At 45.9% G+C, this 16,715-nt stretch overlaps 5 protein-coding genes across 6 annotated transcripts in view; 3 read left to right on the forward strand and 2 right to left on the reverse strand.

The window, feature by feature from the left end:
• The window catches only part of LOC126563457 (uncharacterized), a 420,587-nt gene that overhangs the window by 127,007 nt on the left and 276,865 nt on the right, over positions 1 to 16,715 (reverse strand). The window lies entirely within an intron of this gene.
• The window catches only part of LOC126561112 (gamma-soluble NSF attachment protein), a 487,575-nt gene that overhangs the window by 92,936 nt on the left and 377,924 nt on the right, over positions 1 to 16,715 (reverse strand). The window lies entirely within an intron of this gene.
• LOC126565954 (EEF1A lysine methyltransferase 2) overlaps positions 1 to 16,715 on the forward strand; it is a 176,464-nt gene that overhangs the window by 23,935 nt on the left and 135,814 nt on the right. The gene's annotated exons all lie outside the window — the stretch shown is intronic.
• Positions 941 to 3,177, forward strand: LOC126562333 (probable medium-chain specific acyl-CoA dehydrogenase, mitochondrial). Its single transcript, XM_050218799.1, has 4 exons — positions 941 to 971; positions 1,786 to 2,047; positions 2,118 to 2,218; positions 2,293 to 3,177. The coding sequence occupies exons 1-4, from the start codon at positions 951 to 953 to the stop codon at positions 3,175 to 3,177; spliced, it is 1,269 nt and encodes a 422-aa protein (XP_050074756.1). The 5' UTR covers positions 941 to 950.
• Positions 12,479 to 16,715, forward strand: part of LOC126561497 (nuclear hormone receptor FTZ-F1-like) — a 102,555-nt gene continuing 98,318 nt past the window's right edge. For both annotated transcript variants that reach the window (XM_050217677.1, XM_050217678.1), the window contains exon 1: positions 12,479 to 13,862. In XM_050217677.1, the coding sequence (XP_050073634.1) occupies positions 12,479 to 13,862 (1,384 nt within the window). The remainder of the gene's footprint in view (positions 13,863 to 16,715) is intronic.

Here is a 16,715-nt window from a genome sequence, read left to right on the forward strand (position 1 = left end):
TAATGCACATTGCATAACTTTGGGCGAATGCGGTTGATTTGTTGTGTCAAGAGTTGTAGCTTTTACTATCAATTATTTGTATGTAAGCCTATAATTCTTGTTAAAAAAAAAACAGTGTAATCGTTCGCTTACCACATTACCATTGGTATGATGATTTGATGACAAATGTTTTCAAGCTTTCTTGCTCCACAAAGGATGTGTCTCGCGCAATCCATGAACCTTTAGGGGTTTTTGAATAAGAATGAATAAGATGGAGCTTGATGATACTGTGCCGCTACTCAATCCACACTCGATGCTTTATGGAACGTTGATTAAGTTCTTTTTGGAATTGTTTCGGTCGATTTCCTTGAATTGTTTCTCAAGAGACAATGGAGGAAAACTGTCAAGAGTATTTCTTTTGAATGGGAATTGGGGTTGCACTTAACTTTTGATTTGGATAATTTGGTTCATTTGAGATACAAAACCTGTATGATCTGCTCTATCCATCAAATCGAAGCCAATCGTAAATCGACTACAAAAAATAAATAAATATCATAAAGTGCAATCAACAATACGGCCTGGCCGTCCTTTATGAATAAAAAAAAAAAAAATAAACTGCAATCTCTAAGATGGACAGTGAACGAACAATCCAGCAAGTGCTTACTGTTTGAAATATTTCGTTTATAACGTACAGTTTGAAAAATTCACGCTCTCAAAAAGAGTTCATTCCTCAAATGAACCGACCCGGATGAACCGAATCGCTCAAATTGTTGCTAGGGAATACCACACGCACACAACCACCCACAGATTACATCCTACTGTCACAATTCAGCACAACCGCTGGTACTGCTGCTGGTGCTGTTGTATCGTCGCGCTGTTTAAGTTATTAAATAAAAGTGATCAGAAACGGTTCGGTCGTGTAAGTTGCGCTACAGTGTCACAGTTTAACCGATTGAGACCTCCTACAAACGATGGCAATGGCACTGTCCCAGGTAAGTGTAGAATGAGCGGGGTTAAACAGTTTTGCTCCACGTACTGCGTTTTCGCATACTGCCAACTGGTCGCCACTCTTTCGCGACCTTTGATCACCGCCAAGCGATATAGTGGCGAAATTCAAGACTCGCGACTCGCGGTGGACTTTGGAATGCTACTTCCCCGTCCCGCACTGTACCGTTTACAGCGTCCCATCCATCTACTTCATCTCATAATCGCGAGTCATCATTGTTGGAGCGTGCGGCTCTTATCGGTGATACGATTTCCCGGGGTAATCGGGGTGCTTGAAAAGTAGGTGCCGAAACCGGAAGGCAAACGACTTCCATTGCACCCCGGTGAAAGGTGTAAATAGAGTAAAGAGGTATATGAAATGCATTCAAGCCTACATATTAGGACGAACGAGCTGGTTAAGGGATTTTGGGCTAAGCCAGAAGCGGGTTCATTGATGTGCTTTAAAATTTGATAAAAACCGGTTAAAAACGTAGTCTTATCTATCCCGGGTTGGAAGGGAACTGTTGTGGTCTTGTGATCAAGGTACGTTTCCTATCCCCAGTGCCACCCGTGAAGATAGGAAGGGAAACGTTGATAAGGAAATAAGCCACTCTACATGGGCCTGCTTCGGCTCCTACCCAAAGGCTGCCGGCCGCAACAAGTGTGCCAATTCTTTATTTTTGCAAAATCAAAACAAATGAGAACTATGTTTATGTTTACCTTTTTTTGTCGATTCGAAACCCACAACCATACGATGATTGGTTCCACTCTATCAAGATTTCTAACGATTATTTCTTTTTTTGTTGTTGTTTGTTCTTCCAGTTTATGAAGTTGGCCGTCCGTCCCGCGGTATGCCGTGCCCTCTCCTCGAAGGCTGCCCCCGAGCTAGACGTTTCCCCGACCGGACCGTCTTTTGCGCTGAGCGACGAACAGCGCGAAATTGTCGATCTTACGAAGAAGTTTGTCCGGGAGGAGATCATTCCGGTTGCGGCCCATCATGATAAGACCGGCGAATATCCGTGGGCCATCATCAAGAAGGCGTGGGAGCTTGGGCTTACCAATAGCCACATTCCGGCCGAAATTGGTAAGAATTTTGAGTGTTGTTCGGGCTGTTTCAGACACACAAAAAATGGTCCTTTTCTTGTTCTTTTCAGGTGGAACGGAAATGTCGATCGTAACGAGCTGTCTCGTTGCGGAACAGTTTGCGTACGGTTGTACCGGTATTATGACTGCAATCGAGGCTAGCGGTTTGGGAGTATGTTGCTTATATTAATCGGTTCTCCTTGTGGGAGTTATTTTCTAATGGAATCCTATCTTTTCTTCCATTAGCAAACACCCGTCATCATTGCCGGCAATAAGGAGCAGCAGAAAAAATACCTTGGCCGCCTCCTTGAGGAACCACTCGTCGCTGCCTACTGCGTAACGGAACCGGGTGCCGGTTCGGACGTTAACGGTGTAAGAACGCGTGCTGAAAAGAAGGGCGACGAGTACATCCTGAACGGACAGAAGATGTGGATCACGAACGGTGGCGTAGCGAACTGGTATTTCGTTCTCGCCCGTACCAATCCCGATCCTAAGTGCCCCGCCTCGAAAGCTTTCACTGGCTTCATCGTCGAGCGAGACACACCCGGTCTAACTCCGGGCCGTAAAGAACAGAACATGGGCCAACGTGCTTCCGATACGCGTGGCATTACGTTCGAGGATGTGCGCGTACCGAAGGAGAACGTGCTGGTAGGTGAAGGTGCCGGTTTTAAGATTGCAATGGGAACGTTCGATAAGACGCGACCCCCAGTAGCGGCCGGTGCCGTCGGATTGGCACAGCGTTGCCTAGACGAAGCACTAAAGTATGCGCTCGAGCGTAAAACGTTCGGCGTACCGATTGCTGCCCATCAGGCCGTTTCATTCATGCTCGCCGATATGGCGATCGGTGTCGAGACGGCACGACTCATCACGATGAAATCGGCCTGGGAAGTTGATCAGGGAAGGCGGAATAGTTACTACGCGTCGATTGCGAAGTGCTATGCGTCCGATATTGCGAACAAGATCGCTACCGATGCGGTACAGGTGTTCGGTGGAAATGGGTTCAACAGTGAGTATCCGGTGGAGAAGCTGATGCGTGATGCAAAGATTTACCAGATCTACGAGGGTACGTCGCAGATCCAGCGGTTGATCATTTCGCGCAACATGATCGAAGCTGCTAAGCAGCAGGCGTAAGCTAGGCGCGTGATGTCGATTGCGTACTTCTTTTTTTTTTGTGTTAGGAAACTTGTATCAGTTGGGGCTCGACCGATGTTCGTAACAGTTGAAACGTGCATTATTTGTTTTATTTTATTTGTTTCGTTTTCGATTTTTTCGTTATGAAAGCTATACAAACACTACACATCACTACAAAGTTTTGCAAACAAATAGACTGGGTGTAATAAAATTTATATTTTCTTAAGAAAAAGAGCAATGTAGGGTTTTGTAATCACTGCGTCGGGTGCGAAAATAAAAGATAATAATTATTGTAAAGAATAAATGTTAAAAAAAGAAAATCCAGTTGAGCTCATGAATGCGGACCGAATAATGACCAATGGACTGTCCACCGTGCAGACTTTGTTTCACGCACAATGGTCAAGAAATGTGGACAAATGTTTAGCTCAATAAAAAAATATTTTCCCTTAAATAAGAAGACTATTTTTTTATACCGTGTAAGCATGTTTTTAATTTAAATTTTAAATTAAACCTACAAACGAACTTCTTCCTAGGAATGCAGGACTTACTGCTTGCCGTCCAGAGTTTCCATCAGCGTCCAATAGCGACTCAAATAAAGTCACAAGAAGGGCCTGTGGCTGAACCTTTCACACTTCAACACCATCGCCATAGCCAAAGCAGTGCTATAATGTTAGGATCCTCAAAGGTAAAGTAACTATCCCTTAATTAATCAAATTCGTTTGTTTTTTCTACTTACGTCTTTTACAGAAAAATGTGACGTTAATCTGGTGCTGTGAAATACATTGAAGCCATTTAACCGGTCATTTAGTTTTTTCTCTCTGTCTCCCTTTGTAAAACCCTCGAAAGCACAGCACGGGACAAATAATCACGTGTTCTTCACCTGGAAAACACTGTATCTGCCCGTGAAATGGTGCCAAAGAAAATTATAACTGATTACTTGCTTCATTCATAACCATTCTCGGCCCCAATACTCGGCATCAATCCCAAAACTGACTGTTATCAGTCACACTGAAAGACGATCCTCGTACATTACCTCAACCTCCACTAACTCCAACACACGAACACAAAAAGGCGGCTTGATTGTGTTGCGAAAACCAAATTCACAAACTCCGATCATTAACCTCCCCCGATATGGCACTGAAGAAAGTGGAGCGATCTAATCTTTGCCGATCGTACACCGCGCGTGGAGCACCGTCGAGCATAAATAAACATTTCGGTAAGTTTTTGGAGAAGTTTTACTAATTACCGTCTGCCCCTACTTTCCCTCCCGCTTTCCCTACTCCACAAATTACAGAAAAAGGCTTTCCCTTTCGCTTCGCATTCCATGAACTTTTCGTGCAGTGAAGTAATGAAAAGCACACGCGTTCTTCTCCCCTCATTTTCTCACTCTCTCACTGTCCCTCTCTATTTCCCACTCGCTATCACACTCTGTAACACTCCCCTTGCATGTTCCAGGAATAGGCGCTCCATCCCATTGACAGTGACAGTGAACAGTGAAACATTGGCGGGACCCAAGATCAAGATTATGTGTGTCAGTATGTTTCGGTGGAGCAGCACCAGCTCGCGCGGGGTGTACTCTTTTGTGCTCCTAAATTCTTTCACTCTCACTATTACACGCACTCACTCGCTCTCTCACTCAGCAAATTCTCTTGTTTTCGCTATTGCTTTCATCCCTCCAAACTTTCAACCCCCTTCGCTACGGACGTAGAAAATTATTACGTAGAACAGTCCGATTGACCACCACTACAGGAAAAAAAAACAACCGGGAAATGAAAGTGAGAGATAGCGAGATGTGGTTCACTGGTATTGAGTGTTTCGCTTTCAACACATCCGTGTATATTCGGCGTGAACGTGTAAAGTACAACAAAAACATCATCCCTCCTTCTCCTCCCATGACTCCAGTCGGCCCATGCTCCCCTTCCTTGCGGGGAACATGCAGCCAGGCGCCATCAAAGAGGGTCGCGAAATGATTCTTCTAACCAACCATCCCTTCTCCTCCTGTTCCTTCTTCCTTCTTCCCTTTTGCAGTAAGCTGGTGGCGCTCTCGTTCTCGCCCCAGCGAATAAAAACATCCCCGCCAATGCTTGCTTTGATATTAGGCATGCTTTAGACGGCGCACTTACACAAAGGAAAACTGTGTGCGTGTGTGCGGGCGACTTTTTGTGCAAAATGATTTCTTCTCGCCGGTGTTTTGCGATTCTTTCGCAATCCTACTCCCGTTTATCCCCCCCACCCCACCCCACCCCATCACCAACCCACCGACTTAGGGGTGTTCTGTTTTACCAATGGCAGAGCAGGTTTCCATGTAAAACATCTACTACTTCTATACCAAAACACCGATTCTGGTCATGTGTGTGTGCGTGAGTGGACTATATTTGCTTTATTTCCGTTATCGCGCTCACTTACCCAAACTTGTGGGATGTGGGGTGGAGTTTTGTGGGACGTGCATTTCCAAATGTTGGTCAAATGCAGTTTCACCCTTTTTTATCGCGGCTTAGTGTTTTTTTTTTTTCAGGGGGACCAATTGGTACTGTACTCTCTGATTAGAAAACTGGCCTGTCTACGTTTGCGCAGTGCGATAAAGCTAAAGGCAGCTCAAATCAAACGTTAGTTATTCGGTTGGGCCGACCGGGAGTAGCATAATCGCACACGCTTGTAAACACGTATGATCGCAGTGTGATCATGTAATAACAATTGATCGAAGTAAGTGTTGGAACGGAAGGAGAAAAAACGGGAGCAAAAAGATTCCCCTTTACCTAATTTTCAATAACTTGTGTTGCGCATTCATTCAACCCTCTCCTCATGGGAAAAAACCACCCCATTACATACCTTTCCCAGTTACCAACACATCCAAGCAAGCGTTCCTTGTATTCGAAACGTTCTTAGCGTTTTGCGTTCCGCACCAGGCGCACACACCTTATGTTCCACTTCTTCCTGCTTGTCTGGGGTGGTTGCTTGCGTGCGTGTGTGTGTGTGAGTAAAGGGATGGGGTGGGTAAATGGGGAAAAGTGTACAAAGGGATGGGGTGAAACGCACTACGCACCAACACAAAGGCAACACGTGCGTCGAGGAGTTTCCGCTAAGCTGATGGTAACAGAATGAGATAGCATGTGCGGAAGGGTGAGCGAGATATATCTTTTGTGCAACGACGGCGACGACGGATACGCAAGTGTGTGAGCGCGCGGTTTGTTGCGTTTTAGTTTTTTTTTATTGTTTTCTTATAATGTACTGCTGGTTGTGGGCCTTGATAGATTTTTTTGCTGTTGTTTTGCCGTATGCGACACATCGCTTCCCGTTTCGCATTTAGTGTGGAAATATGTATGCGTGTGGAGCTACAGTGCTGAACACGTGGCCCGCGTTACGAACGGTGGAAAATTTTTCTTTTTAACAATTTGTAAACTGTTTATAACTGGAGGGCCGAAAGAACGAAAATTTAATTAGAAGACTTGTTAAAAATAATCTTTGTCACATTCTAAAGAGCACCGAGTTAAGAGCATCTTTGCGAATCGGTCTTGCAGAAACATTATTTCAATACAATTTTTTATACTATTTTTTATATGAAAAAGGGAAAACAATATGAATAGGATTAAAACTCGAGAAGATCGGCGCCACTGATGCCTCTTCCACTGAATCGCCCCACATTTTTGCTCTTTTACCTTTATATTGTTTGCCGCCAAAGGTTCAATAAATAAATAATAAAAATTGCCGATTTCGCACATTTAAAAATCAAAACATAATCCTAATAAAAAGGCTCGTTATGCCAGGGATTATGAGCAGCTAATGCATAAGTATTATAATTACAATAGTAAAAAATCTATTCACTTTGGCTGCCATCTTTTGCCATCCATCACTGTATTTACCGACCACCACAGTCTCACCATCGTCCCATTGCGAGTGATGCGAAATCTCTCCCCTTTTTGCGAACAACAGTATGAGAAACCAACCGGCACCGGGTTGTGTGCGCGAGTATGGGTTGGCCGGCAAAATGTGTGGCGATCTTTCTGCGCGCCGCACTGCCCTTACGAAGCACACGTCTCTCGAATCCGCAGCGGCTGGACCGACCGTATACGTACAGTACAGAGTGTACGATGAGCAAGAAGGGGAGCGGGAGAAGTGTGCGGCGTGCGGTGGTAACCGGTAGTTGGCGCGTTCTAAAAAATATCTAAATATTTTAGAATCCATCGTCAGTATGTGTCAGTGCGCGACCGTGAAACAAACGTGTACCATCATCTCCTTTCTGCCGTTCGGGGCTCCAACCGTGCGGAGCGTACGTGCGCGTGTGTGTGTGCGTATGCGTGTGCTATTTTGTTTGTTCCTTCTTACGATAAATAATTAGCTTTAGGTGCGTTTGCTTAGAATATGCGTTTGCGAAGAAAGTGAGAATATGGGCATGTGTGTTTGTATGTGTTTCTGCACATCATGTGTTCAGTACCTTGCAAGTATAGTAAGCAAAGCACAAAGGTATCACGGAGAACAACAAAAACCCCGTCTAACAACACTCAAACCAAAGAAGCAGCAGCAGCAGCAGCAGCAACAACACGTACTAGTGGCAACGCACAAAAGAGAGCGAAAGTTCGGCGCTAACTAGATATTCGACGAAAGCCAACCCACCGAAAAAGTTTTGTGCATCCCTCAAGCTGCTATCTGTTCTTTTCACGGCCGGCCTGCCTTTTCATCATCATCATTTTGCGGATTTCTTTTGTTTGCCGTTGCATTGAAAGTGTGTGTGACGGTGGGGATTGATGCGATGCGAAAAAGTGGTGAATAAAAAAAGGGAATCCTACTTCCGTATCATGCCCGTGGTAGAGCTACTTACTACTGCAGTGGTTTATTTATCTCGGTGACATTTGCTTTTGATCGATTTGACATTTTTTCGTCTAAGAAGAGCAAAAGCGGTAAACGAATATGACATCGCCAGATCGTAACACACATCGTTGCAAAAAGATCTATGTTTAGAGATGTGCTTTAATTGCAATTTTAATTTGGCGTTTGATATTAGTGATGAACAGTGTAACTCTGCGGTGTACGTGTGTAGAGTGTAGAATATCTTCGAAATGGTCCATGAGAAGCTGTGTGTTAAAAAATGGTTCAATTTCTCACCACGACGTCTGGCTACCGGACCACACAGTCTCGCTCTCTCGCTCTCTCTCATTCTCTCGCTCTGTCAACAAAACTATAGCAGAACGGATGATGTAGTACGCACAGCAACAGGCGCCCAACCAACGGGAAGAAGATTTGGCACAAAAACGTGGGACCTTTTCGCAATCATCGAAGAAACCACCCGAGAAACTCACACACAATCAAGAAGAAGGAAAGAAAAAAAAGCATCCGCGCACACATTCATACATAGTCCCCGGGTGGTGGGGGTTGCTGTTTAGTGAATCTGTGAGCAAACATTAGAGCGCGGATTACTACGATTGAACTGTACCGCTTCCTTCTGTTCTGGCGCGACTTTTTGTGTGCCGCGCGCGCGCGTTTGTGTTTGTGCTAGTGGTTTAGTGTTACGGGGCTTATAGATGCGGAAATCACAGCACAGACCGCGCTCACGGCAAACCCCAACGTTGTTTATATTATGGGAGGTCTCTCTCCTCCCTCCCCTCACCGCTTCTTCTACCACCCGTGTCCGTTGTACACGTTCAAGTGTGAAGTTCAATAACGAATGCGTAATATGGACAGAAGGGGGGTTGCCCGTTCGGTGACTGTGTGATGCTCGACAGCAAAAATACTTCCTCGTGTCGCGCACAGATGATGCTGCTGATGAATGAGCTCGGGCTGTTTTGCTGCGAAACCGCGCCATATAAAAGTATTTTATTCCCATCGAAGAATCATGATTAGAACTGCGCACCGAATGTCTATGTGTGTGTTTGTGAGACGTTATGCCTTTCTAATTCACCCGAGTGTTGTAATCAGTGAAAAAAAAAAATCGCTCTCTTACACACAAGCAAAAAACCGTTCGTTATTGAACAGTGATGCATCCCAAGTGCAGTGCAATTTGTCACCAGCGTAATATAATTCACACATCCATCTCCCCGGGCAAAACAAGAAAGTGAAAACCATGAGATGAGAATTGGAGAATCCAGCTTCCCCAGCTCCCCCAGCAGGTGGGGAAGGAATCCGGTTTTTGTTTTTATTTTCATCGCATATACACCCTCTCGCGTGTGTGATACACTAAACCCACCCCCGGACGATCGCAGCAGGCTGGCGTGTGAAAATGCAAGTGTTTGTGAGTGAGTGTGTGTGTGTGTGTGTGGGGAGGATGGATTACGACACATACAGCTGCGCGAGAATGCGAAATATGCTCCCTGGCCTAAAGACCTACATATTCCCGTGGTGATCCCGAAACCCCTTGCGTGTGTATGTGTGTGTGCGCGCAAGTGTATGTAAATCGTGCAGTATACACGATGCTCCTCACACAGTGTGTACTGAGAGCACTTGTGTGCTGTTCCACCGCGTGTGTGAAAAATGAGTGTTTTCTAGCCTCATTCCTTTCTATGCTGCACGTGAGCGAAAGAGACGGGTTGATGTGTTGAAGCAAGATAAGTGTGTGAGTGGGCGCACGCGCTAAACGTTCCCGTGTGCCGATGCTTCGGAGAAGAAGTGTGTTTTTTGTTGTTCTGCTGCACGACATCCGTTGTTTTTGCTTCTGTTACATCCGTCTGGCTACATAACATCCCTGCAGCTTGCGATCCAATTCCTGGAAGGCTTTTAAGCTCTAGCTTCGGTGGGATTGCGTACTGGTGTGTAAGAACACGAGTGGGCTTGTGTTTGTGTGGAGTAAAAAGCATGTGCTTTTTCGTTGTTCTTGCTGCTGCTACTATTTGACCAAGGATGGCCCCAACCTTGCCCTCCACGGGGGTGTTGGTGAACAGGCCGGACAACCTTCGCGCGCGCCACACATTTGTTTCGTGTTTTCCTTTCGGGTTTTCCCGAGGTTATCCTGTTTCCACCTCAACAACATCGCGGGCTGCTGGTGCTGCTGCCCGTGATTCCAGGCTGTGCAAGCACACGGAACCGAAACAGCGCCAGACGAATTTGTACCGACGTTCCTGTTGGTGGTGTTGCTTCTTTGCGTGCGTACGGGAGCTGGTGCCCCTGTGTGTGTGGGTGTGCGTGTGTGCGAAAATATTACGAAAAGGTTACAAAAGCCTTTTTTTCTAATTAATAGTTCCCAAAAAATTTAAAACAGTGAAGAAAAATATCGACCAAGAAGGTGTTTACAAAGCCGAATGCTATGGAACGAATCATAGTAGGCACGTCCGGCGGTAACGCCATGTAACGCGTGCTTGTGCGTGTGTGTAAATAGTAAGGTGACAGATTTTGACAAGTGAGATAAAAGGCGGTGTTGTTTGCTCGCCGTTTTGTTACCATTTTATCAGTTCACTTTTATCACGATAATACACACACACACGCAAACAGGACGTGTGCGTATGTGTGGAGGAGTGTGTAATGAAATGGTTCCGTGGTACATGTAACATAGCAGTGTTTAGATTTCCCATCCCCACCTACACGGGTTAGTAGCATGAGCGGACGCTTAGTGTAGGTCACTGTTTCAATGTGTCATTTCTCGAAAGGAAGACACCGTGCGATGAGAGTGAGCAGCACTGAAGTGAGAAAGCAGTGAGAAAAATTGAAGTTTTTTTTTATCAGTTACCAACAAAAGCTTGGGTAGTGTACCGTTTTTCTCCAAATGTTGCACGAGGGCTTACGAGTTTCATGTGTCCAAAAAGGCACATGATTTGTAAAGTGTTACATCGATACGGTTCAAAAGGAAAATTTGCTTTATATTGGTTGTATGTAGTGATTTAAGCACCTGTTATTCGAAATACTAATGTGTTATCTTTTTCTTTCATTACCTTTTATTTTGTGCAGCCAAAAAGTGTTAAAAAGTGTAACATATAGCTAGATAAGTGTGTGCGCGTGAAAAAGAAAATCAGCAACAATGTGTTTAAAATCGTACCGTCGCTTTCTGCTTCGTATGAAAGCTTTTTCAACGTAAAATACGTAAAAATGGTAAGAAGCTAGTTTTATAGTGTACACAGTGATAATGCGCATTGGTAGTTGCACTCACCGTTTTATGTGTAATCTGTATCATATCGGCACGTGCTACGCATCGGTTTACACGTTACTGTTAAGGAGTGCGTGTAAGGGAGACAGAGAGAGAGAGGGAGATAACGCGTTACTAAGATTGTAACGCGTTCGATCGTTACATCTGTTATGCTGTGCTTTTGGTGCATCTTTTTCCCCCAAAAAAAGTAACAGTGTTGGTGGTGATGTGGTGCAACAATGCATCCAGGAGGAGACGTTGATCGCTTACGACCTTGAACTATATACTTGCGCAGTATGGTGTGCCACGCGTCCTTTCGTCCCGTTACCATTGTGCGTGTGTGTGTAATGCGTTGCAGTAAAGTGCACACACCGGCTGTGTAGTGCAACTGCTGCACGCTGACCGTGGCCCAATTGGGGCCCAAATGATCCCTGCTCCACACAGCATCCGACGAGAAAGAGAGAGAGAGAGAGCGTTGTGAAAGAGTGTGTGTGTGGTTGTAATATGGTCATTCGACGATCTAGTTCAGGCTCCTCATTTTCTAGGTCCCCGGGTTGTAAACGAGGCTTCCTCCGATTTTCATTCGGTGTGTTTGTGTGTTTGTGTGGCTGTGTGTGCGCGCTTGCACTGGAAGTGGCCAACGGTTGTGTTGGGTTTTGTAAATCAGGTCCCCCACACGATATAGAAGTGCAGTGAGCGAAAGGAAGCACCAGCAAAAGGGTGGCATATTGGTTGATTTTGTCCTGGTTGTGGAAGGATTTAGTTACAGAGTGAGTTGCATTGTAAAAATGTGGGACGGTGGATAGCTGGGATGGAAAACGAATGCAAACGCTCGGCATATCTGTTTTGCTGACGTACACGAGTGTCCTAATTATTGGCCTCAAATTCTTCAATTTCCCAGGTGTGCGCCACATTCTAACGCCAAGTGCAGTCAAGGGCGGTTGATATTGAAATACGGCTTTTTCGAAGGAAGTGTTAGTGGTTCTAGAGTTTATTTCTGTGATGCCGTTACGAGAGTGCCTGCAAAATGCTAATTTCGATTTCATTTTTCCATCTAAAAGTCCTAGTCGATACGATCAAGCTGTTCCTGCAGAAAGAAATGCACAAAAGTGTCTCACCAATATCGCAAAAGTCAATGTAAAAAGTGTGCGTGTGCGCGTGTGTGTGTTGATGTACATGTAAACGAAAACAGAGAAGAAAATTAAACAAATCAATATTTTAAATACCAAACTCCCCCAGTAAAGCGCGTTGTTCGAGATGCACGAGGAAGCCACCTCAACGGCTAGTTCGTCCTCGCCCAAAACGTCCTCGAACATTGTGTACGCAAACGGTAGTGTCGGTGGTGGTATAATGCTTTCCACCTCACCGACGTCCGGTCCGGGTGTGGCCTCTTCCTCGACGTCGACATCATCCACTGCGTCCTCGGCGTCAGCATCGTCGTCCGCGGCCAATCTGTACGATGTGGTTGTGCAGCAGCAAGACCTGATGCTCCCGAACAGTCATCACAGCGCGAACTTTCACGGTCATCAGCACCAGCATCTGCAGCAGCAACAGCAGCTGCACCATCAGCCACATTCCCAACAAGCGTTACACCACGTAACGTCCAATTTGACAACAGTAGCTACCAAAATAATCACCGTCACCGGACCGATGGGTGGCACGGGTGGAATGCATCATGCGATGCAACAGCAACAGCACCATCTGCAGCACGAACATAGTCATCATCAGTCGCAGCACCACAGCCATCACAACCATCTTCATCACCATCACCATCAACAGACGCATCATCAGGTGCATCACGTACAGACGCAACACCATCAGCCAAGTTCCTCCACGAACGTGATCGTGCCCGGCACGAATCACGGATCCGCCCTGCTAGTTCAGTCTAGCTCCAGCGGCGTTTCCGACCTTCTGCTCGGCCAAGATCCAATCACCACCACCACGTCGACAGCGGCCACGACGGCCACGCTGATCGCACTCACACCCGACGACGTGGTAGAGTCCGTGATCGAGGGTCGTGTGGTAACGGCAACGGAAGAGGACACACTTCTTAGCAGCCTTGCCGGCGCCACCACCACCTCCTGCACTGCCGATGGTGTGGTGGATGAGGTGGAAGAACACGTCGTCACGATGGTTGGTGCCGATGGGACACTTCTCAACTGTGGCAGTGATCCCTTACACTCGGCAGCACATCCGCATCATCGTCAGCAGCAGCCCAGCTCCTCGTCCAGTATTACGATCGTTTCGGAGGAATCCATACTACCGCTGGCCGTCGTTGCTCCGACGCCCTGCGTGCTGGCGGTAACGACACGATCACCAGCCTCGTCCACATCTTGCTCCTCCAACTCGACACCCTCGTCATCGTCATCGTCCGCAGCGTGTTCGTCGTCGTCCTCGTCCGGCGTATCTACGGTTCCTCTGTCCTCGTGCTCGATCGGTAGTACCTCCACTACCGCGACGACGGCCGTTGCGGTTGCGACCGTCGGTAGTAGTGGTGGAGGGCTTACCGGTACCGGGACCGGTGCTGCCGGCGTCGTTATGTCCGCCATGTCGGTCAATAACGACGCGGCACACCTAACCGAGGAGATCGAGATCAAGATCCCGGAGGAGGACGGTGGTAGCTATGGGGAGGATTCCGATGGTAAGTGAACAGTTTTTTTCTGATCCTTTTTTTATTGTGTGTATTATATGAACTTTCTAATTAGCCGTTTCCTAGGATCGACAGCGAATGCGACTGTCCGCCGTTTTTTTTTTAAATTAATAATGCCATTTTTAAGATCTTCGAACTTATTACAGTGTGTGTGATTTAAGCTAGTTTTAAAGGGTGGGACTCCTTTGGAAAATAAACTTGGTACTTTAATCTGTCATGATAATGATTTATTGTCAAATACAAGGTCCTGTTAATGTTTACCAAAGTGTTATTCACGTGACACACCGTATTAGTAGTTTTTAGAACTGTAGGTAAGGAAGTGGAATGTAAACCATTTTGATGGTCTAAGTTTTCCTGTGTGACGTAGTTTTGATACGAACTGCAGTCTGCGTTTGAAATATTCGTCTACCATGAAAGTACCTAACGTCGAACTTAAGTTAAAACATTGGATATCTTGTCGAGGAAGTGCTCTATTCCTGCATCAGATTATCTGTAATGGCCGTTGCGGTGTAATTTCGAAAATAACGATTGCTAACGCAAGGTAACGTATTTTGTGGATTTCGATTTATTCGTTTTCAAGGTTCATTAGAAGAAAAAGACAACTGAAATGTGACTTTTATGCAAAAGCATTCCTTAAAACATTTATATTATATTTGCGGTATGGGCTACCAAATGTAAAAAAGGTTTTAAACCGTAAAAAACATGTGATATTAACGTTTGTGTCCTTCAGCTTACTTCACGGCCAGCGTCGATTGCTGCCGACGACTATTTATTCAATTACTACGAGAGCTTAAGGAAATTAAATTTATAACAGACCCTAAACATGAAATACATTTTCATAGCAGTATGTGTGTAGCATTTATTAATAGGGGTATTTTCAGCTTTGGTAGTTTGGCTAGGTCAAACGAACATAAAACAGTGAAAATCCCAACTCCAACGAGTAAATTACGTCCAACACGAATCTATACAAACGAAACGCTGGAAAATCAATTCCCGTCCCAGCGGCAAGTGCGAGCTGGAGTTGCTTTTTTGGGGCACAACAAATTTTCCAACGAAACCTTCCGAAAACCCCAGGCAGCATGTGAAAATTCACCCATATTTATTGTAATAAAACTTCCGGTCAGTGACGGGTGGTGTGCGTTGGAATCGTTTCATTTTCCATAAATAGAACTGCTCCAGCAACGGTTCGGCCAGCAGCGGCCCCCAGCAGGTAGAGCTGAGCGCGTTCATATGCACACACTATGTAACGTGTGCTCACCTTCACCCCCCGGTACGGTGCGCGATCGATACAAGCCGCGGAAAAAGCGATTCCCTGCCCTGTGCGTGTCCTTTTTTCGAAGGCTCGCGTGCAGGTGGAGGGTGAAGGTGAGGACTGAGTGGGTGGAGTAGTGAAGCTGTGCCATGCCCTAGCGAGCGCAAACAAACCTTGCCCTAGTGGCAGTGTACCCAAAACCCTAACCTCAATACACCAACGTTGAACTTGACACACACCATACGGTCCTTGAGTCTCTGGGTGGGATGGGACTTTTCGTACCAGTCGCTCTAGCTCTTGCTCCTGACCTCCTGATTTGTTCTATGTTGCGCTTTCTGTTTGTACGTGTGTCTGTGAGATTTTCCCATCACAAACACGAGCACATTGCCGAGCCATTTTACTAAATACTTGGCGGGGTACGGTCGTATGGTTTTAGAGCACTCGGGCTTGGCTGCCATGGAAATGGTCCTGCGTGGAAGCTACTCCGGGCCGGGTGTACATACATACATACATACATACAGAGGGATTCGTTCTCTGTCACACCCTTGTGGAAAAGACTGTTTGATTTTCTCTCCGAAAAGTGGACGGTGGCGGCGATGGTGGTGTGGTGGGGTGCGCGTGGTACGTAGTAGCATTCGGTATCGAAACGGACCAGAATGTGCCTCTTTGTTGCTAACCGAAACTGGCGAAAGTAGGTCAGCGACGTTACCCGCTGTACGCTTTTTCTTCCCGTTGCGTCCTTCGTCTGGGCGTTCGCTCCTTTGCCGTTCGACGGGCCGTACGCGTGTATAGGGATGAATTTTGTGCTGGCCGAAGTTGGGGAGCATTACCATCCTTTCGCTGTTCCGAATTTTTACGTTGACCTAGTAGAAGGTTTTGTGCGTCATCGAGCCCTTTTGTTGGCTCGGCCCTGTAGTGAAAGTATCGACCGTATTCTGATTTGATTTTTGGGGCTATTTAAGCTAGTAATTGATGTCGATTTTAAGGATTCTTGAAGAGGAGTGTGAGTGTATTATAATTTCAATTGTTTGCTTTGGAAATAGATTTTTATTTTTATATCAATTAATTGCTTAGTTTTGCTCATGTTAACGCATTAAAAACGAATCTACAAAATTATCGCAATACACTAAGACTTGCGTTACACGAGTAGCGCTTTGTTTGACAGCTCGTGATGTGTACGCGTTAGAGTGTGCGTTAGCTGTAAAACACACTTCCAACACAACAACATGCACGTTGAGGAAGTAAATAACCCCCATAATCCCGTGCCCTAGACCCGAGCGCATAAAGGGCACTTACTTGACCTTAACCAATATATCCTTGCCGTACGGATGCGTTACCAGTTCGCTTTCCTACAACATCCTGTGCACAGTGACCCGAAAATGGATTTATTATGTACATGTCTACGTGTCTGTGAGTGTTGATACTGTTTGTGCCCGTGTGGTGCGCATGTCCCCAGTGTCATGCAGGAAACACTAGGCATGTTTCCTCAGCGTGTGTAACGCTGTCCGTTTTTAGTGGAACTTGTGGAAGCATTTCGGCTGCCATAGGAAAAGCGATAAAGAGCGACCTAACACAAGGACCTTTTGCATGCG

The sequence above is a fragment of the Anopheles maculipalpis genome, chromosome 3RL (genome assembly GCF_943734695.1).
Source record: "Anopheles maculipalpis chromosome 3RL, idAnoMacuDA_375_x, whole genome shotgun sequence".
Classification (NCBI taxonomy): Eukaryota; Metazoa; Arthropoda; class Insecta; order Diptera; family Culicidae; genus Anopheles; species Anopheles maculipalpis.